At 43.2% G+C, this 23,387-nt stretch overlaps 1 protein-coding gene and 1 long non-coding RNA gene across 2 annotated transcripts in view; one reads left to right on the top strand and one right to left on the bottom strand.

Annotated features, from left to right (window-relative positions):
- The window catches only part of Lrp4 (LDL receptor related protein 4), a 77,143-nt gene extending 64,299 nt beyond the window's left edge, over window positions 1–12,844 (top strand). Inside the window, exons 32-38 of the mRNA XM_008843557.3 lie at window positions 3,918–4,062; window positions 4,492–4,605; window positions 5,015–5,150; window positions 5,570–5,637; window positions 6,568–6,655; window positions 8,108–8,249; window positions 10,517–12,844. Of these exons, the coding sequence (XP_008841779.1) occupies window positions 3,918–4,062; window positions 4,492–4,605; window positions 5,015–5,150; window positions 5,570–5,637; window positions 6,568–6,655; window positions 8,108–8,249; window positions 10,517–10,849 (1,026 nt within the window). The 3' untranslated portion in view covers window positions 10,850–12,844. The remainder of the gene's footprint in view (window positions 1–3,917; window positions 4,063–4,491; window positions 4,606–5,014; window positions 5,151–5,569; window positions 5,638–6,567; window positions 6,656–8,107; window positions 8,250–10,516) is intronic.
- LOC103742499 lies at window positions 824–23,352 on the bottom strand. Its single transcript, XR_607628.2, has 3 exons — window positions 23,233–23,352; window positions 3,671–3,799; window positions 824–931 (listed from the first exon to the last, which is right to left on the bottom strand). It is a non-coding gene; the product is annotated as an uncharacterized LOC103742499 (long non-coding RNA).
- Window positions 23,353–23,387: the final 35 nt, after the last annotated feature.

Below are 23,387 nucleotides of genomic sequence, written 5' to 3'. Positions count from 1 at the left end.
AGGGCCTTGGCTATAAAGAAGCTGCTTTGTGATGACTGGGCCCAGGAATATGTGCCTGTTCTTCTGTTAATCCTAATACTACCTCCTGAAGTTTGTACAAAAATATCAGCCAGTTAAGGGGCTGGAGAGATGGCTCAGCGGTTAAGAGCACTGGCTGCTCTTGACCTGGGTTCAATTCCCAGCACCCACATGGCAACTAACAACCATCCTTAACTCCAGTTCCAGGGGATCCAGTACCCTCTTCTGACCTCTTTGGGTGTTGCATGACAGGGGTGCACTTATACACATTCAGGCAATATACTCATACACATAAAATAAAAATAATGGTTTGTTTTTTTTTTTTTGGTCTTTTTGAGACAGGGTCTCCCTGTAGCCCCAGCTGTCCTGGAACTAACTATGTAGACCAGGCTGGCCTTGAACTCACAGAGGTCCGCCTGCCTCTGCCTCCTGAGTGCTGGGATTAGAGGTGTGCGCCACCATGCCTGGCTATTTTATTTTTAAAAAATCATCCAAGGGGGCTGGAGAGATGGCTCAGTGATTAAGAACACTGGCTGTTCTTGCAGAAGACCTGGGTTCGAATCCCAGAACCCACATGGCAGCTAACAATTGTCTGTAACTGACTCCAGTTCCAGGGGCTCCGACAGCCTCTTCTGTCCTCTGCGGGCAGTGCATGACACAGGTGTACTTACTTATATGCAGGCAATACACACATACACATAAAAATAATAAATATTTTTTAAAAGAATTGGCCAAGTACCTGGCACATACTAAGCACTAAATGCATAATGTTAGTCACTTATTCACTGTTGTGACAAAATACCTCATAAAAGCAACTAAAGGAGGGATTTATTTTGGCTCACAGTTTCAGGGTCCAGTTCCTTGGCAGGGAAGTCATGGTGACAGGAGCAGGAGGTGTCTGGTTACATTGTATCTGTAATCAGGAAACAGAGATGAAGGCCATGCTCCTTTTCTCCTTTTTATTCATTCAGGACTTCAGCCCATGGAATAGGGCCACTTATTTATGGTAGATTTTCCAATATCAATTAACCTAATCTAGAAACTCCCATTCAGACATGCTCAGAGGTTTTTTTTGCCCTGGTGTTCTGCTTCTCTGTTATGGTAAAACTGACTGGAACCAACTTGGGAAGGAAAAATTTGTTTCAGTTTACAAGTTATAGTCTGTGGTTGAGGGAAGCCAAGGCAGGAACTCAAGGCAGGAGCCTGAAGGCAGGAACTGAAGCAGAGACCACAGAGGAACACTGCTTATTTGTTGGCTTGCTCCCCAGGCCCATCTGCCTAGAGGTGGTACTGCCTACAGTGGGCTGAACCTGCCTACAATAATTAGCAATCACAAAAAATGCCTCACAGACATATCAAAAGGTCAATCTGATGGAGGAAATACCTCAATTAAGATTCCTTCTATCCAGTTATCTCTAGGTTTGTGTTAAATTGACAAAAACTAGCAAGTACACATGATGATCCTAAGGCCCACTAAGTTGCCAGTCAAGGTTATCTATCATGTGTATGTTTTCTGTAACCATTTCAATTATTCTTAGCTGTTATTTTTGAAAAATTTAACACTGAGATAATGAAAGGGAGCTATGAAAAAGAAAAGGGAGCTATGTGGTGACACATACCTATAATTCCAGCTCTCAAGAGGTAGAGGCAGGAAGATCAGGAGTTTAAGGTCATCCTCAGCTACATTGCTAGTTTAATGCCAGCCAGGGCTACATGAGACCCTGTCTCAAAAAAAATGGAGGGGCTGGAGAGATGGCTCCACAATTAAGAGCACTGGCTGCTCTTCCAGAGGATCCAGGTTTGATAACCAGCACATACACATGCAGCTAACAACCATCCATAACTCCGGTTCCAGGGCATCTGATGCCCTTTTCTCGCCTCTGCAGGCTTTGCGTGACATGGGTGCACTTACATAAGTACAGGCAAAACATTTATACACATAAAATAAAAATAATAAATAAAAATGTAAAGAAAGAGAGGCTGGAGAGATGGCCCAGTGGTTAAGAGCACTGACTGCTCTTGCAGAGGACCCGGGTTCGATTCCCAGCACCCACATGGCGGCTACAAACCGTCCTTAACTCCAGTTCCAGAGGAATCTGAAGCCCTCTTCTGACCTCCGTGGCCTTCCACAACATGGGTGCACTCACATACATGCAGGCAATATACTCATACACATAAAATAAAAATAATAAATAAAAAATATTTTTAAAAAATTTAAAGAAAGAGAATTTAGGAGAGGACAAAGAAGATTTATCAAGCCTAGGGCTAAAGCAGAGATTCTTAGTCATCTAAAAATTGTTGTCGCCTTAAATCCAGCAGGCAGATCTCTGAGTTCAAGGTCAGTTTGGTCAACGTAGCAAATTCCAGGTCAGCCAGGGCTTACACAGTGAGATACTGTCTCCAAAAGAATAAAAAGTAAAACTAGCCGGGTGTGGTCGCACACACCTGTAGTGCCAGCACTTGGGAAGCAGAGGCAGGCAGATCTCTGTGAGTTCAAGGCCAGCCTGGTCTACATAGTGAGTTTCAGGACAGCTGGAGCTACAGGGAGACCCTGCTTCAAAAAGACCAAAAATAAATAAATAAATAAAAATAAAAATCATTGTTCCTATTTAATAAACATTATCTACTCTGCACTGTTTGTTTCTTTTTGATACTGGGGATCGAACCAGGGTCTCATGCATGCTAGATGTAGCACTCTATCACAGAGCTACATCCCTAGCCCTGTATTATTCAGTTCATTTTATCAGCCAAAAAGATGTATATTTCATTTTAACAGCCAAAAGATTTTGTTTGGATTTACTTAATGATAGACTAATACAGAATATGTTTTATCAATTGGCAAGTCAGAGTTTCTGATAGTATACCCCCAAGAACATTTCCCCTCTCACCCCTGGCTCAGAATCTCACCATCATTGTATTGGAAGGCTGCCCTCAGAAATAAGCAGAGTTGAGCCAGGGCTCTGGGCAAAGGAACCAAATTAACAAAGGACTGCAAAGAACCTCCAAATTTATTCCTACTTGCTGGGTAGTAAGCTGTTCACTCTTTTGGCTGAGGTCTGAGTGTACAGGCTATAGACTCAGATGAATGAAGCACATTCTAGTCTATAAAGAAATGAATTGAAGCTGGGCATGGTGGTGCACGCCTATAGTCTCAGCACTTGGGAGGCAGAGGCAGGTGGATCTGTGTGAGTTCAAGGCCAGCCTGGTCTACATAGTGAGTTCCAGGACAGCTGGGGCTTACAGGGAGACTCTGCTTCAAAAAAGACCAAAAAAAAAAAAAAAAGAAAGAAATGACTTGGACTAGACCTGGAGGCATATGCTTGTAACCCTAGCATTTGGGAGGAGGATGCAGGAGGAGAGTGTTTCGGGCCTGCCTAAACACATAGTAAGTTCCAGGCTAATCTGGGCTACATAGCTAGACCCTATCTCAAAAAAGACACACACCCCCCACACCAAGAAATAGAAAAAACCCCAAAACAAAGCTTGGCATGCTATAATCCCAACACTTGGGAGGTAAAGGGAGAAGGATCAGGAGTTGAAGGCCATCCTTAGCTACATAGCCTAGGCTACATGAGACCCTGCCTCAATAAACAAAAAGAAAACAAACAACAAACTGAATTGGGTAGAGCAAACAGGACTATAAACAAATTACCATTGAGTGTCAGAACTGTAGGTGGAAGTCGCTGCACAGTACAGAACAACATGGAGGAGAGAATGATGCACTCTTGATCTGGGGTAATTCCTGAAATGTTGACATATCTCGGGATGCATAGAAGTTGACCTGGGGAATCAGAGACAGAGAGGGCATTTCAGCAGATGGCATAGGACATACTGAGGCACAGGAATGACACTCAGGTCTGACTGCTGAATACTCTTCTTTTGGGTTCCTTACTGAGTAGCAAGACAGGTGGATCTACTGGACAGACTGGCAGACCAAGTCCATCCAGCGTGTTGACAAGTACTCAGGCCGCAACAAGGAGACAGTGTTGGCCAATGTGGAAGGACTCATGGATATCATCGTGGTTTCTCCCCAGCGACAGACAGGTGGGCCATTGGGTACTGAGCCTATTTCCTCACCAACATTGGGACTGGCTAGGTTACCCCAAGGAACTGTTAGTGGCCAAGATAATTAAAGCCACAGGAGAGCCTTTTGGTTCATGTTTTTAGTGCTTTTTTTTTTTTTTTTTTTTTTTAATTTTCTTTGAAACAGGGTCTCACAGTGTAGCCCTGGCTGGCCTGGAACTCCCTTTGTAGAACAGGCTGGTCTCAAACTCCAAGACATCTGCCTGCCTCTGCCTCCCTAGTGCTGGGATGAAAGGCATGAGCCACCACACCTGGCCTCTTAGACCTTTTCATCCTTTGTGGTTATTCTCTTTCGGCCCCACTGTCCCTGCGAGTGGGGTAGCCCTTCTGACAAGTGTGAGACTGGGAGACCCTATTTTGCCCAGCCAGACAAATCTGCTTTGCCTCCAGGGACCAACGCCTGCGGTGTGAACAATGGTGGCTGCACCCATCTCTGCTTTGCCAGAGCCTTAGATTTTGTGTGTGCCTGTCCTGATGAACCTGATAGCCAGCCCTGCTCCCTTGGTGAGTTGGATAGAACAACAGAGCTCTTGGAAGGGCAGAGGATGGCAGCCTCAACTCTGTCTTTTTGGGTGGCATCACTCTTTGGGAGGTCATATAGTGAAAGGAGCAGTGTATTTGGGCTTTGACATGCTCAGGTCTTCTTTGTCTGACCTTTGGCATTTGCTAGAACAGAATTCCAAACTCCTGATTCTCTACTGGGGATCATCAATGCCTTTGTTTCTATTCCTGATCTTTGTGGGCCAACAAATTTATCTAGAATCACTAACACTGAATCCAAAACCTTTTTATTTATAGCAATAAATGAGGGTTCTGGCTTTAGGGCATCTAAAAGATTGTTGGTCGACTTCCAGTTGCTACTCTTGGAGGTTTTGCATCCTAGCAGCCCACTCCAACCCTCTTTTCTCTCTAGTACCTGGCCTAGTGCCCCCAGCTCCTAGAGCCACCAGCATGAGTGAAAGGAGCCCAGTGCTACCCAACACACTGCCCACCACCTTGCGTTCTTCCACCATCAGAACCCACACATCTCTGGAAGGGATAGAAGGAAGGTAAGTAGGGTCAGTACAGAATTGAGGGGCCCGATTCAAATTGCCGTGTCCCACAAGCAAAAGAGCATTGTGCCTAATCCTGGTAGATGGAGCTAGATCATATCATTAACCACCAGTCCATGCTATGTGGGACACAAGGTGATATTTAGAATTGGAGCTTGGAGATTATTGCAAATGATTCCTTTTATTTTTTATTGTGTGTGTGTGTGTGTGTATGTGTGTGAGTGTGAGTGTGATGAAATGCAGGTCATCAGGCTTGGCAGCAGGCACCTTTACCTGCTGAGCCCTCTCTCTGGCTCCCTGATACATTCTTTAATGCCTGAAAGCCCAATTCATAGGCCTTTCCTCCTTTCCTGGAGGAGGGCGAGAATTTCTTGAAATGCAAGAAGCCTTCATGTTTGGTTTTCTATGCCATGTAGATGCTCTGAAAGGGATGCTGAGCTGGGCCTCTGTGCACATTCCAATGAAGCTATACCAGCTGCTCCAGGTAAGCCCTGAGTACTAGACTGTTTGGGAAAAGCAGACACAAGGAAATGGAATGCTTATTTATTTGCTTTTGAAACAGGGTCTTACTATGTAGGCCATGCTGGCCTCAAACTCTCACTCCTCCTGCCTTTGCCTCCCAAGGGCTGAGACTATCTTAAGGGTACACCACCATCATGACTTTATACAGACTCTTAAGATTCCAATGATTTCTTTTCTAAACTTTGTAAGGACTTTCATGGGGTTGACAAACTCTTTTCATGGACTAAATCCACAGAAATAATAATTAAGAGTCACCATTTATGGTGTACCTGCATTTGATAAGATATTTGTATCCCATATATGTGCATATGAGCACCATAACCCCATTATCCATGGAAGGTCCATCCCAAATCCACCAGTGAATATCTGAAACCTCAGTTAGTACTGAATCCTATTACTTTTCCTATATATACAATATGTATGGTAAAATTTGCTTCATAAATTAGGCCTAATAAGAGATTAGCAACAGTCATTAATAATAAAATAGAACAATTATAAAAATTTACTATAATAAAGTTATGTGACTATCATTTCTCTCTTAATCTTAATTTCTCATTGTAATATAGTAATATTTGCAGGCTGTCGTTGATCATGTATAACTAGAATGACAGAAAACAAAACCTTGAATAAGGGGGACACTACTAAATACATATACATACATATATACTCTCACTTAATAATCTCTACTGGTCTTCTGAGCAATTTCTTATTTACATTTAACGATATTTACATTTAACGAATGAAAAAATGTAAGCTTAGAAGTTAAGCATCTTGCCTATGTTACACAGTAAGTAATCAGACTGGTATTGGAGATGGCCTGTTTACCCACCTTTGAGAAGGAAACCCTTCACCATCCTCAGACAGTATACAAACCAGCACTCTGTTCTCCTAGGTGAAGGACTTCACATCAGCTACGCCATCGGTGGACTCCTCAGTATTCTGCTGATTCTGGTGGTGATCGCAGCTTTGATGCTGTACAGGTAACTGTAGCCTTGCTGCAGGGGCCACATGTTCTTTGGTTTTTGTTAGCCTACCTGGGGTCTCCTGTAGCTCCACAGTTTGCCGAGTCTACCTCCACATAGCCTAGTTGCATCCCTAGTTGACGCAGGACAGGGTGGAAACCTGAATCTTACTCTTCTTCCTCTGTCACAGCTTCTGCAATTCTCTTCGTAGAATGACTGATGGGCATTTTTGCTTTTTCATATTCTACTGTAAACCATTGAAATTGGAGATAATCTTTCCTTCACACTGCATAGTCTCTCTCTCTCTCTCTCTCTCTCTCATATATATATATATATATAATTTATTTAGGTATTTTTGAGACAGGGTCTCCCTGGAGCCCCAGCTAGCCCAGAACTCACTGAAGACCAGGTTGGCCTCGATCTCATAGAGATCATCCTGCTTCTGCTTCCTTGGTGCTAGGAATAAAGGCATGCCCCACCATGCCTGGCTAATTTAGGTTCTTTTCTTTTTTTTTTTTGAGACAGGATCTGGAACTCACTATGTAGACCAGGCTGGCCTTGAACTCACAGAGATCCACCTGCCTCTGCTTCCCGAGTGCTGGGATTAAAGGCATGCGCCACCATGCCTGGCAATTTAGGCTCTTTTTATGTGCTTTTTTCTTTAAATCTTCCTCCCAGTGCTTTAAATGTAGCATACAGCAAAAATGTCTGGATTTTACAGCTACTGATGATAATAATAATACCACCACCACTTGCTTTTCAATGGCTATGTATCAGTGTCCTAACTTGGAAACAGAAAGATTATTCCTCACTTTACAGATGAGGAGCTGGGCCTCAGATAGTTTAGATTGTCTGCCAATATCCCAGCTAATAAACCACAGAGGTAGACTTAGAACAAAGATCCTTCTCTGCATAACAAATAACCTGAAAAAATAGTGAGTTGGCCTGCTAACCATTCATGGTCTCACAGTTTGTATGAATCAGAAAGCTTAGCCAGGTGCCTCTGCCTCAAGGTTGCTTACAAGTTGCAGTCCAGGTATCAGCCAGAGCTGTGACCCCATCTCAAGACTTGACTGGAGAAGGATTCCCTTCCAAGCACACCCATGTAATTGTTAGCAGGATTCAATTTTTCACTGGCTGTTGGTTGGAGGCTTCCCTCATTTGTTGCTTGCATTATGGGCCTTTGAAAACTTATGGCATGACAATGGCTCCCTCAAAGAAAGAGGGAGGGAAGGAATGAAGATGTACCACCCAAGATGGAAGTTAAACGAATCTAATATTTAGCATAATGGGTTCACTAGAAGTGAATCACCAGCCCCAGCCCATACTCAAGGGGTGGGATTCAGAAGGGTATGAAAACCAGGAGGCTGGGATCACTGGGTCCTGGACAGAGGCGACTTCCCACACATAGGTTACAACTTCCCCATGAAAATTTGAACTAATTTCTGATTGATTTCTTTCCCCCTCAAGACACAGAAAATCCAAACTCACGGATCCTGGAATGGGAAACCTGACCTACAGCAACCCCTCCTACCGAACTTCAACTCAGGAAGTGAAGCTTGAAGCAGTTCCCAAACCAGCCATGTATAATCAACTGTGCTATAAGAAAGAGGTAAAAAGGGAAATTTGTATTCAGGTTTTTATGGGGGTGGGTAGGTTGGGAGAAATTATGATCAAATTGCCTGAATGAATAAGAACTATATGTGGTCCCCTCTGCTATTTTGGAAATTATAGTGAACAGAAAGACTGAGTATAATCTGGGTTTCTGCAGAGATCTAGAATTGTTGAGGGACCCTAGCAAGGGCAAGGTTGGAAGATAAAGGTCTGAAAGCAATGACTATGAAAAAGAGAGGGATTTTTCTAGAAACCTGAAGGTTTACACCTTTTTATTTTTTTATTTTTTATTGTTTTGGTCTTTTTGAGACAGGGTCTCCCTGTAGCCCCAGCTGTCCTGGAACTCACTATGGAGACCGGGCGGGCCTTGAACTCACAAGATCCGCCTGCCTCTGCCTCCCAAGTGCTGGGATTAAAGGTGTGCGCCACCACGCCCAGCTACCTTTTTATTTTTCAATGCTTTGTTAATTCAGTGAAAAATTTGCTGAATGTTTAGGTATGGAAAATAGACCTCTCCACAGAGATCTGTGTTCTGAGATTTCAGATTTCCCTAGTCTGATATAACCTGTGTTTTCTTCTGAAATCCTGTAACCTTCATCAGAAGTTACTCCTTAGGAAGTCCATAAGCAATCTACTTAGCACAGTCAAATCTATAGGACTCTCATGCATAGTGAACACACAGTACACAGTAATCTTGGACTTTTTGGATCTGTTGATTCCTATATTTGAAGAGCTGCCACTATAGTTCAATAGACTGCTAACAATTCTGGGAATGGGAAAGCTCTCCTCAATATTTTTGAGAAAGACTCTTGGGGATTCTTGAGTTCCTAGAATGTTGGGTGCCCCAGAAAAGAATCATGATGTAGACTATGAGTTAGAGCTGCAAAATAGATCTGAAGATATAGTTCAGCAGTACAGCAAGTACTTAGCATGTACAAGGGCCTAGGTTCCATCCTTACCACCAAAAGAAAACAAAAAAGGAAAGAAAACTATGTGACCTCTTTCTTCTGTTGTCTGTTTCTTCCTCAGCAGCTCTTTCACCCCTCTGATAGCCTTTCACCCTTTCTCTTCTGATTTCCTCTTAATTTCAGGTAACTGTTGATCTGTGTGTGTATAGGAAATGATATTCCCAGAATTGCTACTGCCATGTACCCCACCTGACTTACCTAGTGCCTTTCTGTGATGAGGACTCTGAGTCAGCTTGCATGATATCTTATATTAATTTCAGCCTGGAAGGTGTACTAGTTGAATGGAGTCTGTATGTGTACTTGCAATCTATCTCTGCCTCTCTTGCATGACTGAAGGAACTGTCGCTCACAGAGAGCAGAGGCCATCATCAGGCATCTAGCATAGTATCTGCTTAATGTAGGGGCTTAATCCATCTGCAGAATTGAACTCTTACTAGCAGAAAGCAGTGGTTACAGACTGTGGGTAGGGAAACTATCCTAGAAACAGAACCCAAACTATAGCCCTTTTGTTCCTGGTGGTGGTAGGATGTTGATTGGAATCACCTAGAAATCAGAACTGAGGCTGCCTTTGAAGAGTCCATAAGAGAAGAAACCTGAGCAGAAGTCATCCTTTGAGTGATGCAGGTTGTTTGGCAATGGTCTCAAGGCTCATGGGAGCAGGGCCAGAATAACTTCCCAAATAGTTGAAAATCTAGAATATATGCACATTGAATTGCTTGTCAATTGTTTTTGAGTACTTATATCGGCATGATGTCCCATTAATAAGCCACAGGAATGATATAACAAGCTAGCACATGAAGTAGTTCAGAATCCTGAATGAGCACTGAATTGCTTGGGATTATTTATATCAGCATGATGTCCCATTAATAAACTATGGTAACAATGCAATAGCTAATGTGTTTTAGTGCATCTTGTGTCTGATAGTCTAACAATTACATTCCATGAATTGCCTCATATAGCCCTCACAGCAATAGCTTGTGAAGTATGGATACTGTTATTCTCCCTCACGGCAGATGTGAAAACTGAGGTTTTTAGACATGTTAAGTAATTTGCCCAAGGTGACATAGCCAGTGAATGGTTGATGTAGGACCAGAAGCCATGGTTCTCCCTGATCCTCTGTGATAATTATCATCATAGCTGCCCTTCTTAGGTGGGGCCTCATATTTCCTATGACCACATTGTTCCCCTGGTCTGTGGAGTTTTTGTGCCCCATAGCCACATATACTTCCAGTTTTAGTTCACCATGAGATCCTTCACTGAGTACCAACTGACTATGTATCCCCATTCTCTACCCCAGGGTGGACAGGACCACAGCTACACCAAGGAGAAGATCAAGATTGTAGAGGGAATCTGCCTCCTCTCCGGGGATGATGCTGAATGGGATGACCTCAAGCAACTGCGCAGCTCCCGGGGGGGCCTTCTACGGGATCATGTATGCATGAAGACAGACACAGTGTCCATCCAGGCCAGCTCTGGCTCCCTAGATGACACGGAGACAGAGCAGCTGCTTCAGGAAGAGCAGTCAGAGTGTAGCAGTGTCCACACTGCAGCCACTCCAGAAAGACGGGGCTCTCTGCCTGACACAGGCTGGAAACATGAACGCAAGCTCTCCTCAGAGAGCCAGGTCTAAATGCCCATGTCCTCTTCCCTACCTGCCTGTTCCTTTTCCTCTGTGGACTTCTGGTCCTTGTGCTCACTTAACAGCAGGGCCCCTTCCTATGTGCTCATCTTCTTCCTCCTACCCCAAAACTCCCAAATCCTCCTATAGGATCTGTTACCCTCCTGAGTCTGTAACTACCTGGCTTAAGAAATGAGGGCACATCTCAAGAATTGACCTGGATTTTACCATAAACCTCACTTCTTACATTCTGTCCTGAGCCCCTTGAAGCTGGGCCTAGCATAATTCCTTGTCAGCCTAGAACTCCAGCTCCCTTTCCCCTGGTACCCTCAGTGCCTGCCCCAGAGCACTAAAGCAGCCAATGATACAAGACTTCGCTTTCCCCCATCACAGCTAATATGATGGCTCCTCTGAGAACTTGCCTGCCAGGGGCTGGGGCAGGGGGAAGGGTAATGGGTAGAGGTTGAGAGAAGAAGGAACAGTCAGCCCAGCTGGTCTGGGTATCTAGAAAACCTCCAGCCTCATGTGTTGGTAATATGAAAAACCTTTTGGGGGTACTTGAGTCTTGGTGTCTTGTCCATTGCTGGCAGTGGACATTCCTCACACCTGGAGTCATTGCTTGGTCAGCTGCAATGCAGGTAAAATGCAGGTGTGGCTTAAGCTGTTTTTCCTCCTGCTAGAATGTCTGGGGGTCATTTCTACCTTGGATGACTGGAAGCCCCATCATGGCAACTCACTATTAGGAATTCCCTCCTGGTGCCCCAGCTGGCCAGTACTCCTCTTGTCTTTAACTATGTTGTAAGCTTGAGTGAACACCAGGCCTTGGAAACTAAGCCTCTAAGATGTTTAAAAATCTGACCTAGACCAAGCATAGTATCCTACCTGAACTTCAGTATTCTGTACTCTCTCTGGGATTCTAAAAGAAATAATCCTGTAATGGTCTTTCAGAGAATGGCTAGAAGTTTTCATAAATGGTCAGAAGAATAGAGAAACATCAGACACTCGGGGGCTCAAGAGAAGTATCATGAGGTGGAACCTCTTGAGCTCATTCTTAAGTGCTCAGGGACTGGAGTTCATGGACAGCCTGTGGTTCTGGGGTGATGAAGCTTGTATGCCACCTCTTCTCAGCTTCTCCACACTGAGATGCTACCACCTGCTTCATGCTCATTTATACTAAGGGCTTTCCTCAGGGGCATTGAGACTTTGCTGCCCTAAAGTTTCTCCCTAGCTCTTCACCTTTGAGAGAAGGAAATCTTGGTTTCCTTCTCTTAACCTAACCTTTGTGTCACCATTAGTCCTTGTGCTCAGAAGCCTAGATGCTTCTCTCCAAGAATTATGGGCAATGGGAGAGAATGACGGGCTATAAATGAAAGGAAGGGTTTTTAGGGGGAAGTTACCTGATTTGAAATATCTCATGGTTATTGGTATTCAGAGATTAGTAGCCAAATGTATGGTGAAAAAGGACAAAATCCAAACTTCTGTGGTCACTCATATGAGTAGGAGACAGATGTTAAATCCTTAGTCTTGTTCTCACTAGTTAAGCATAGATCTGGGACTACATACACAGCCAGGCTAGGCCAACGAAGGGTTTTTTCCAATGCACTGAGTGGAAAAGGTATAGTGCCACTTCCAAAAGGAAATGGGGCATTTCACAATGAATGAGGCAGTGTTTAGGTTTTTAAATTCATAGTTGGGGAGGAGGAAAAACACAGAAGAGTGGCATTTTCTGGACTGGAAAGGGGCAAGGTTATTGCACTTGGGCTCTTCAGAATGCAGAAAGAACATAATTTGGGAAATATCTATTTGAGCACTGATTTACTCTGTAAAAAAAAAAAAAGCAAAATCTCTCTGTCCTAAACTAATAGAAGTGATTTTTTCCCACGCTCATGTGTAATGGTTTTAACGTTACTCACTGGAGATATTGGACTTTCTGGAATTATTTAACCACGATGTTCAGCATTTTAGGACTTTATGATAATTTAATATAAATTTAGCTTTTCTTAATTATCTTGGCTGGCTTGGAGTCATGACTGATCCTGCGCCTGCTCTGTCTGACAGACTCATGCTGTGGAAAACCTACTTGGGGATATTACCTCCAACTTCTTTGGGGATATATGAACCATGAAGAGAAATAAAGGATGTAGGGTTTGTGTTGGCGTTTCAGCTCATCTTGACAAGCCAGGTCAAAATGAGAGAGTTCATTGACTTAGGTTACCCTGATTTCCTCTAGAGGAAACATGGCAGAGAGCTTTCATCTTGAGCATCAAACTCATTGACTGGATTGCCAGAAGCTGCCTGAGATCCTGGCCAGACTCAACAGAGAAAGTAGACTGTCATGATCATTAGTGTTATGGCATGTGTACCACGGTGCTTCTGTTTTTGTTCTTATTCATTGAGGACTCCAGTGTCATAGAACTCAACTTTGCCTTGCAATGATGGTCCCCAGCAAAACCAGCTGACATAGTGAGAAAAGCCCTGGGATGGGAGCTAGGTTCTCTCTGCAGCACTTTGTGTGCATGCACACACACACACCAATTACATTTTTAAATTTTTTATTTAGTTCTTTTATGTGCATGTATGGGAGTGTACCCATGTTGTACAATGCCCACAGAGGTGAGAAGAGGGCATTGGATCCCCTGGAACTGGAGTAAAGGACAGTTGTTAGCTGCCCTGTGGGTGTTTGGAACCAAACCTGGGTCCTCTGCAATAGCATCCAGTGCTTTTAATCCCTGAACCATCTCTCCAGCCCCCATAAACTACATTTTTAAAAAGCTACTTTCTCACAACTTACCCTCTGTATCTCAAGGCTAGAAGAATAAGAAGTTGAAGACCCTGTCTCAGGTTCTCTGGATAAGTTGTTCTTCAGTGAAAAGTGGGGAGCATGTTAGTCCTAATGCTACATGTAGAATTTGTTGATTTTCTAAAACAAACTATTGCTAGAATAATAATCCCCATTTATTATTCATTTTCTGCTATGGCCCAGGCACTGCCCATACTCACACAATAAATACATAGTCTCACAGAGCTTGGCAACACTACCACCCCCACCCTAAAAGAACAAGATGAAGAAGAAAGAGAAATTCAAGAAAGACTTGTGTTTAAGCGGAAAGAGACCTCAATATAAACTACGCTGTATAATTTCCCAGTGTTCGCAACAGGAAACAAAAACCAATGGAATACTTAAGAGACAACCAAACCGCCTTTCCCCCAACACCGCTGCCCCCCCTCAGAGCTGAGGACCGAACCCAGGGCCTTGCACTTGCTGGGCAAGCGCTCTACCACTGAGCTAAATCCCCACCCCCAAAATTCTTAAAAAACAAAGTAAAAATCCATAACAAGAAAGGAAGATACATTGGCTGGCAAGCTGGTGCAGATGCCTCTAAGCCTAATGACCTAGGTTGGATCCCTGGGACCCACATGGTGAAAAGAGAGAACCCATTCCTGCAAGTTCTCCCGACTTCATAGGCGTGGCATGCACATACACAAACACACACACAAATATTAAATGAAAGGAAGAATCTTGAGGATGAAAGTAGGGCTGAGAATTCCTTGTCTGGTTCTCTGAATATAAAGCCTGAAACCCATACACAGGCAGAAGATCAAATTCTAGTAAACAGACTAGGAAGATAGTAAAGTGCTTTCTAAGCACAAGGACCTGAGTTTGATCCCCAGAACCCACATTTTAAAAAAAGCCAAACGAGGAATGGTGGTGTACACTTGTAATCCCAGCACTGGGGAGGTGGAGACAGGTGATCCCTGGGGCTCACAAGCTGGCCAGTCTAGCATAGTTGATGAGTTCCAGGACAGTGAGAGGCCCTATTTCAAAGTAACAGGCTCCTGAGGGATAACCCAATGTTCTCTGGTCTCTATGTGCATACACATATGCACACAACTGTGACAAGCTGGATGTGGTGGCAGGCCTATAATCCCAGCACACAGGAGGCTGAGGCAGGAACATTGTGACATCTAGGCCAGCCTGGGCTAGTGGACTAAAAATCAACAAAAGAAACCCTAACTGGTCATATTCTTTGCAAATTACATTCATAATAAGGTCATACTGTCTTTCAGTATCATGAAAAAATGGTGAAACTTAAGATGAAAAGATCTGTGGCCTACAGAAAGATCTTAGAATCTTTTTTACATTTACTGTGTGTGAGTGTGTACAGGAGCACATGCCAGTGACCATGCCATTGCATGCTTGTAGGACCTGGGAATTGAACTCAGGCCATCAGTATTGGCAGCAAGTGACCCCACCTGCTGAGCCATTTCACTGGCTCCCATAAGAAGGTCTTTATGACTTGACTTGGCACTTTACCCAAAGTTAAGCCTAAAGAAAATTGAAAGGCAGTGATGTTTAGCAACTTAGAAGTGTTTACAATCAGTAAGGGTGCATAGGGTTATAAGACTTTCAAAGGGTTCTAGTAAGCTTTCTCAGATATCTCTTTATGGACATAATTATAAAGGAAATGTGGTTGAGGAGCTGGGGATGCAGTTTAGTGATGGAACTGCCTAGTATGTGAAAAGGCCTGGGCCACATCCTCAACTCCACCAACAAAAGAGGGAAAAGCAATTGAGTCTTTTTTGTGTAAAGTCTATGGCTTTTTCTTTGTATGGAAAGATGACTCAAGTAATCGACTTGGGATGTATGTTTCAGGCAGTCTTTGTTTTCAAACATTCCATCATTTGGGCTGGAGAGATGGCTCAGTGGTTAAGAGCACTGGCTGCTCTTGCAGAGGACCCAGGTTCGATTCCCAGCACCCACATAGTAGATAACAACTGTCCTAACTCCAGTTCCAGGAAATCCGACACCCTCTTCTGACCTCCTCAGGCATTGCATGACACGGGTGCACTTACACACGTGCAGGCAATACACTCATACACTAAAATAAAATCCATCACTTGCGGGTTTATTTGCCTTCTGGGTCATTCTTCTGCTCCAAATAGGAAAATACATTTATTTTCAGTCAAGACTCCAGCTCCCAACTTTGAACTCCTTGGCATAGTATCAAAACAGATTTAGACAACCTAACTAAGGTCCTCAGTTTAAACCCATAGTTAAGTTAGCCCCCAAGCCACACAAGTTACACAATCAGCTTGTTTTGTAAGACCTAAGAGCCAAGAACTCACATAGCCTGCCCTTCCCTGTGGTTTTTTCCCACTGTGTCTTAAGAGCCTGTGACGGCCTGCTAATGAGCCCCCTATCTTTCCCTCTGCCTCTTTCCTCTTTGATGGGGTTGTTGTTTCTGTGGTCAAAGTTCCCCAACAGCCTGCATTTTGGAGGTTGGGGCTACAGGCTACAAGATAAAGAAATTTTTTTTTTTTGAGACAGGGTCTCCCTGTAGCCCCAGCTGGCCTGAATTTGCTATGGAGACCAGGCTGGCCTCAAATTCACAGAGATCTGCCAACCTCTGCCTCCCGAGTGCTGGGACTAAAGGCGTGCACCACCCTTCCCAGCAGAATTGAGAAAATACATTTATTTTCAGTCAAGACTCCAGCTCCCAACTTTGAACTCCTTGGCATAGTATCAAAACAGATTTAGACAACCTAACTAAGGTCCTCAGTTTAAACCCATAGTTAAGTTAGCCCCCAAGCCACACAAGTTACACAATCAGCTTGTTTTGTAAGACCTAAGAGCCAAGAACTCACATAGCCTGCCCTTCCCTGTGGTTTTTTCCCACTGTGTCTTAAGAGCCTGTGACGGCCTGCTAATGAGCCCCCTATCTTTCCCTCTGCCTCTTTCCTCTTTGATGGGGTTGTTGTTTCTGTGGTCAAAGTTCCCCAACAGCCTGCATTTTGGAGGTTGGGGCTACAGGCTACAAGATAAAGAAATTTTTTTTTTTTGAGACAGGGTCTCCCTGTAGCCCCAGCTGGCCTGAAACTCACAGAGATCCGCCTGCCTCTGCTGGGACTAAAGGCGTGTGCCACCATAGGAAATAAAGGTATTTCTTATGTGGAGCAGAAGAATGACCCAGAAGGCAAACCAGCAAGGAAGAATGTTTTTAAAAGGTTGTTTATTCCTTCATTTAACCAGCACCTATTAAATGCAACCAGGTATAAGCTAGGATAGGCTTTGTGATCTTGGAGAGCAGTTAAAACACAAATCCTGTAACCACTTGAGATCTGTATTAATGTTACCATTATCTCCAGAAAACAATGCAAGAGCACTTGGACGGAAGGGGAAAAAAACCTAATCATGAAGCTGTTCCTCTTAGGCTGGAAATAAGGATCTATGTCCCTAGGTGAGGATGCTTCAACCAGAATGCAGCTTGTGATCACAAGGGAATGAGCACCTGCTCCAATCCTAAGAGGCTTTGTAGAGATGCCTAGTGCAGTCACTCAGCAGCCATGATATCTGACATGAGTTTCCTGCTTCTGGTTACAAGAACACAGTGTTCACTTTGATCTCTGCTTCACACTGTGCTATGCTGCTCCTTATGCACAAGCATTGAGAGGCCCCTGGAATGAAGACACATATAACTCTAATAAATACATAGATAAATGCTATCTAATGATAATTCTCGATTGCAAAAAGTGACTGACCAAAAACATATTGAACACTTACTATGGACAAGATACTATATTAGGTTACTACAAGCCTACAAGTTCTGACACTCCCTTTCCTCCGTTATTTATCACAACTCATCTCCCTCCTATTACCGACTAATTTGCTTCAGCTATACTGGCCTCCCTGTTTTCTCAAACCTGTCAGGCAGACTCCAAACATAGGGCCTTTGTATAGCTATCACCTCTGCCTGCCACTTCCTTGCCTAGATATATTCATGACTAACTCCTTCATATTTTCAACCTGCTTAAATATAATCTTAGCAAAACCTACACTGAGCAGCCTTTAAAAAACTATAGTCTTGGCACCCAGTGCTTTAATCCCAGCACTTGGGAGGCAGAGGCTGGCAGATCTCTGTGAGTTCAAGGCCAGCCTGGTCGACATAGTGAGTTCCAGGCCAGCTGGGGCTACTGGGAGACCCTGTCTCAAAAAGACAAAAGAAAAAAAAAAAAATTACAGTCTTGGGACCGAAGAGATGACTCAGCAGTTAAGAGCACTGGATGTTCTTGCAGAGGACCTGGGTTCGATTCCCAGCACCCACATGGTAGCTAACAATCATCCATAACTCCAGGTCCACGGGATCCAATGCCCTCTTCTGACTTCCACAAGTTCTTGACATGGATACACCTACCTGCATGCAGGCAATACACTTATACACATAAAATAAAAATAATAAGCCAGGTGCAGTGGCGCATGCCTTTGGTCTTTTTTGAGACAGTGTCTCCCAGTAGCCCCAGCTGTCCTGGAACTCACTATGTAGACCAGGCTGGCCTTGAATTCACAGAGATCCGCCTGCCTCTGCCTCCCGAGTACTGGGATTAAAGGCGTGCGCCACCGTGCCTGGCTATAAAATATTTTTTAAAATTACAGTCTTCCCAGGTATGGTGGTGCATGCTTTTAATCCCAGCATTTAGGAGGTAGAGAGGAAGGTGGATCTGTGAGTTCAAGGCCAGCCTGGTCTACATCATGAGTCGGCCGCCGGGGTATTTTTTACAGGAATTTTTTCCAAAAAAAAAAAAAAAAAAAAAAAAAAAATTATAGTATTTAGGGACCTGGGGAAATGGCTTAGTAAACATGAGGATATGAGTTCAATCACCCATGTAAAAAAGCTGGGTATGGTAGTGTGTAGTTATAATCCCAGTGTTATATGTAGATGGAGAGACAGGAACATCCCTGAGGCTTGCTGGCCAGTTAGTCTAGCCAAATTAGCAGGCTCCAGCTTCAGTGAGAGACCCTGCATAAAATAATAATAATAAATAAAGTGTAGAGGGATTGAAGAAGACATTCAGTATCTACCCCTGGATCCCACATATGTGGGCATGTACACACACACACACACACACACACTCAAGTCTTTCCAATCCACTTCCCTGTCCTTTTCACCCAGTCTTTTTTCCTCCTGCCCATAGTCTAATAACATACTATAAAACTCAGCTATGTGTTGGTTGTCTATGTCTCTTCAATATAATGTAAGTTCCTTGAGTGAAGGGAAATATTTTCGGTCTATTTTGTTCACTGATTATTCAAAATGCCTAGAACAGTTCGCCACATCCTAGGTATTCAATAAATATTTGTTGAATGGGGCTGGAGAGATAGCTCAGCAGTTAAGAGCACTGACTGCTCTTGCAGAGGACCCGGGTTTAATTCCCAGCATCCATATGGTGGCTACGAACTGTCCTTAACTACAGTTCCAGGGGAATCCGAAGCCCTCTTCTGACCTCCGCGGCATTGCACAACATGGGTGCACTCACATACATGCAGGCAATACACTCGTACACATAAAAAAAAATTAAAAAAATAATTTGTTGAATGAAGAAATGAATGGATTCAGATATCTAATGCCCATCTCCTAGTAAGACTACACTGCAACAGTGCACACAAAAAGAGATTTTGCCATCTCGTTCCAAAACTCTCCAAGACCCAGACTGAACACATCCTACACGGAACAAATTTGAGGCAGCCATCAACCTCTCTTTAAACGTCATCTTCAGATTATGTATGATAACATTTAAATGAAGTAAGTATGCCAGTGACCAATGCCTGAAGATTATTTCTATGTATTCCTTACCTAATTCTCAAAGGTTACTGTTTGCTAAGATTGGTTCCTCTCCTTGTCCTGCATGTGGATCTGTTCTCGCCTACCTTTTTACTCCCTCCTGTCTTTTCCCTCTCTGTAGCCTCAATCATTTTATAGAAGTGATTCCCAAATCAATACCACTTAAGAGCAAATCTATTCTCCCAGTTTCCATTTGGTATTTTCCAGACCTGCTGAGCTGATTCTATTTGAACGTCTCATTGGTACCTGAAAGTAAACAAGTCTAAGACTAAACTCTCCACCTTCCCCTTGAGACAGACCTCTTCTGACTTTTTACTGCTATATGGGCAGTAACTACCCTCCCAGACTCTGGGCTCTAATCTAGACAGTTCCTTTGACTCAGCTTTCTAAATGGGATCCACCCTTACTTTTGTACCTAATCTAATTGGTTACTAAATCCTTTACTCTTTCTTGAATCTGTCCTTATCCTTTTCAGTGCTGCATATCAAACTCCAAACTGGGCTTCCAGCCCTCACTCATTTTAGACAATAAAGCTAACTAATTTTTCTACAGTCCTGATTTTTATCATTCTCTTGTTCAGAAATTTTCAATGGTTCCCTATCACCTACTCAATAAAGGAAAAAATCCTTAGCCTGGTATTTAAGACCCTCCATGAATTTTTCTTAACTTTCTTTGTCAATCTTAAGAATAATTCACAACTTTGTCAATCTTGTGTTCCATTACTTTCCAATATAAATCTTTTCTTAAAATCAAATCCATAAGTCCAGTCCCATACATACAACATGCTTTGTTGCCTCTGAGCTCTTGCTTTTGCCTGACTTGACATTCTCCATGCTCCATTCATATCAATGGTAAAATATAAAAATTTCTCCCTGCCAAGCCCACTTCTATTAAGTCCCTTATAATTCCATAAATGCTCTAACCATCTTCAGGCGTGTGCACGCACACACACAACCACAACCACATATAATAAAATCATCCCATATAACTTTTTCCTAAAATTTGCCTCTTTTCAATGAATAATATAGCATTTGTTTATTTTTCTACCCCAGCAAATATAATCACATTCTTTTGAGGGTGCATATGTGTGGGTAACATATATGTGTGTGTGCAAATGTGCAGGTGTGTGTGCCTGTGGAGGCCAGAGATCAATGTTCATGTCTTCCTTCATTGTTCTCCATCTTACTTTTTAAAAAAATATTTTATTTATTTTATTTATTATGTTTATTTTATGTGTATGCATGTATTGCCTGCATGTAGATAAGTGCACCCGTGTTGTGCAATGCCCACGGAGGACAGAAGAGGCTGTTGGATCCCCTGGAATGGCATTATAGACAGTTGTTAGCTGCCATGTGGGTGCTGGGATTTGAACACTGGTTGTTCTTAACTGCTGAGCCATCTCTCCAGCCCCTCCATCTTACTTTTTGAGACAGGTTCTCTCACTGAACTTGGAGCTGATTATTTAGCCTAGACTGGCTGGCCAGTGAGCTCAGGTGTCTGGGCCACCCACCCCCAGCACTGGGGTTACAGCAGTACATTTTCATACCCAATACAGGTGATGGGGATCCAAACTCTGATGCTCATGCTTACACAACAACCACTTTTACCCACTGAGCCATCTCCCCAACCCAATTAACTGCATCCTTTCTTTTTTCTTAAAAATTGCATTTTTTTTTATTTTATATGTATGAGTGTTTTGCCTTCACGTATGTAAGTGTACCATGCATGTGCCTGGTGCCTGTGGAGGCCAAAAGAAGGTGTTGGAACCGGAGTCAAGGACAGCTGTTAGCCACCATGTGGGTTCTAAGACTCAAACCCCAGTCCTCCTCAAGAGCAGTGAATGCTCTTAACCACTGAGCCATCTCTCCAGCACCTTAACCACATCCGTTTTGTACAGCTGCATAGTGTTCTACTGAGTAAATAGTTCATAATTTATGTAAAAGTTTCCTATTGATAGCCATGTGATTTCAAGATATTTTTCCCTATTTTCTCAGTAAGTATTCTTGTACATTTTTCTTTGTATATGTGCATAAAACTGTAAAATAAATGTCTCATAGTAACATTACTGGGCCAGAGAATCTGTAGAGTTTACATTATAGTAATTGTTAAGTTGTCCTAAAAGTTTGCACTCCAGCTCAACAGAGAATTTGAGCATTCATTTCTCCAAATCATTTTTTTATTTTACTTTTCATTTTTATTTTAAATTTTTACGTGTATGAGTGTATTGCCTGCATGTAGGTAGGTGTACCCATGTCGTGTAAGGCCCATGGAGGTCAGAAAAGAGTGCTAGTTCCCCTAGAACTGGAGTTATAGACAGCTGTTAGCCATCATGTGGGTATTGGGACTTGAACCCCAGTCCTCTGAAAGAGCAGTCAACGCTCTTAACCGCTGAGCCATCTTGCCAGCTGCCCCTCCCCAATCATTTTTTATTATATTTTGGGGCAGAGTCTCCTGCAGCCCCTGCCAAGGCTTCCTAATCCACCAGAGTGTTTGGATTACTGGTGTGACCAACCACACTCAGCTCTTCTGCAAATTTTAACCAACTAAAGGTTGAACTTTTTCATCTCTGCCAATTTGATAGATAAAAACAAAACATAAGGAACAATAATTGCCGGGTGTGGTGGCACATGCCTTTAGTCCCAGCACTCACTCGGGAGGCAGAGGCAGCCAGATCTCTGTGAATTCGAGGCTAGCCTGGTCTAAATAGTGAGTTCTAGGCTAGTTGGAGCTACAGGGAGACCCTGTCTCAAAAAACCAAAATTAAATAAATAAATAAACAAACAAACAAACATTTGGGAGCTGGAGAAATGGCTCAACAGTTAAGAACACTTGCTGTTCTTCTAGAGGACCTGGATTCAATTCCCAGCACTCGCATGACTGCTAACAACCATCCATAACTCCAGTTCTGGGGGCTCTTCTGGCCTCTGTGGGCACTGCACACACGTGGTGCACTTATATACATACAGGTAAAACACTCATAGACATAAAATAAAAATAATAAAATATTTTAAAAATATGAATTAGGGCTGAAGAAATGGCTTAGCAGTAAAGAGCACTAGCAGCTCTTGCAGAGGACCCTGGTTTGGTTCCCACCACCCACATGGCAGCTAACAACCATCTGTAACTCCAGTTCCAGGGGATCCGACGCTCTCTTCTGACCTCTGTGGGCACTGCAGGACATGGGTGCGTTTACATACAAGCAGGCCTAATACTCATACACATAAAAATAATAAATAAAATATTTTAAGAAATAAATAAAAATATTAATCCTAGCACTCGGGAGGCAGAGGCAGGCGGATCTCTGTGAGTTCAAGGCCAGCCTGGTCTACAGAGTGAGTTCCAGGCCAGCTGGGGCTATAGGGGGACCCTGTCTCAAACAAACAAAAATATATAAATAAAAATAAACATTTGAAGACGACATTAGTTCATAAAGTCTTTTCCCAGACACTCGGTTTGTTATATTAAATCCTCACATTAAATTTGTAAGGAAACCGTCATTATTCCATTTCCTACAGGAGTAGACTGAAATTCAGGTTAACGGAGAAATGAGATTTGCCCAAAGGAAGTCGAAGACTACAATGTAGCATCCTGCCTGAGTTCCCAGCTCCTTCCACCACATCTCAACCTCCTGATGCCCTATTAACACGGAACTGCACAATCAATATTTGTGGATATAAGAACTCAAAAAGTAAGGTCAGATGTTGACAGCAGTTTAAACAGCTGTAGTAAAGGAAAGCCAACATGCCAACGAACAGGAATGCACAATTTTGCACACACCTTTCGGTTTTCATTCGCAGGTCGTGCGTAGCTCTCCCTCCAGCCTGTGACTGCCACCAGAACAAGCAGCTTCATGAGCTCAGGAGGAACGGGGCTGTGTGTGTGGTCCCTTTAAGGCCACGGGCGGCGCGTGCCCAGAGTGCTTTCAAACGGAC

The sequence above is a fragment of the Nannospalax galili genome, unplaced genomic scaffold, assembly GCF_000622305.1.
Source record: "Nannospalax galili isolate Female #2095 unplaced genomic scaffold, S.galili_v1.0 scaffold1200, whole genome shotgun sequence".
Classification (NCBI taxonomy): domain Eukaryota; kingdom Metazoa; phylum Chordata; class Mammalia; order Rodentia; family Spalacidae; genus Nannospalax; species Nannospalax galili.
Note: the sequence above shows the minus strand (reverse complement) of the source record. Positions and strands in the feature narration are given on the sequence as shown.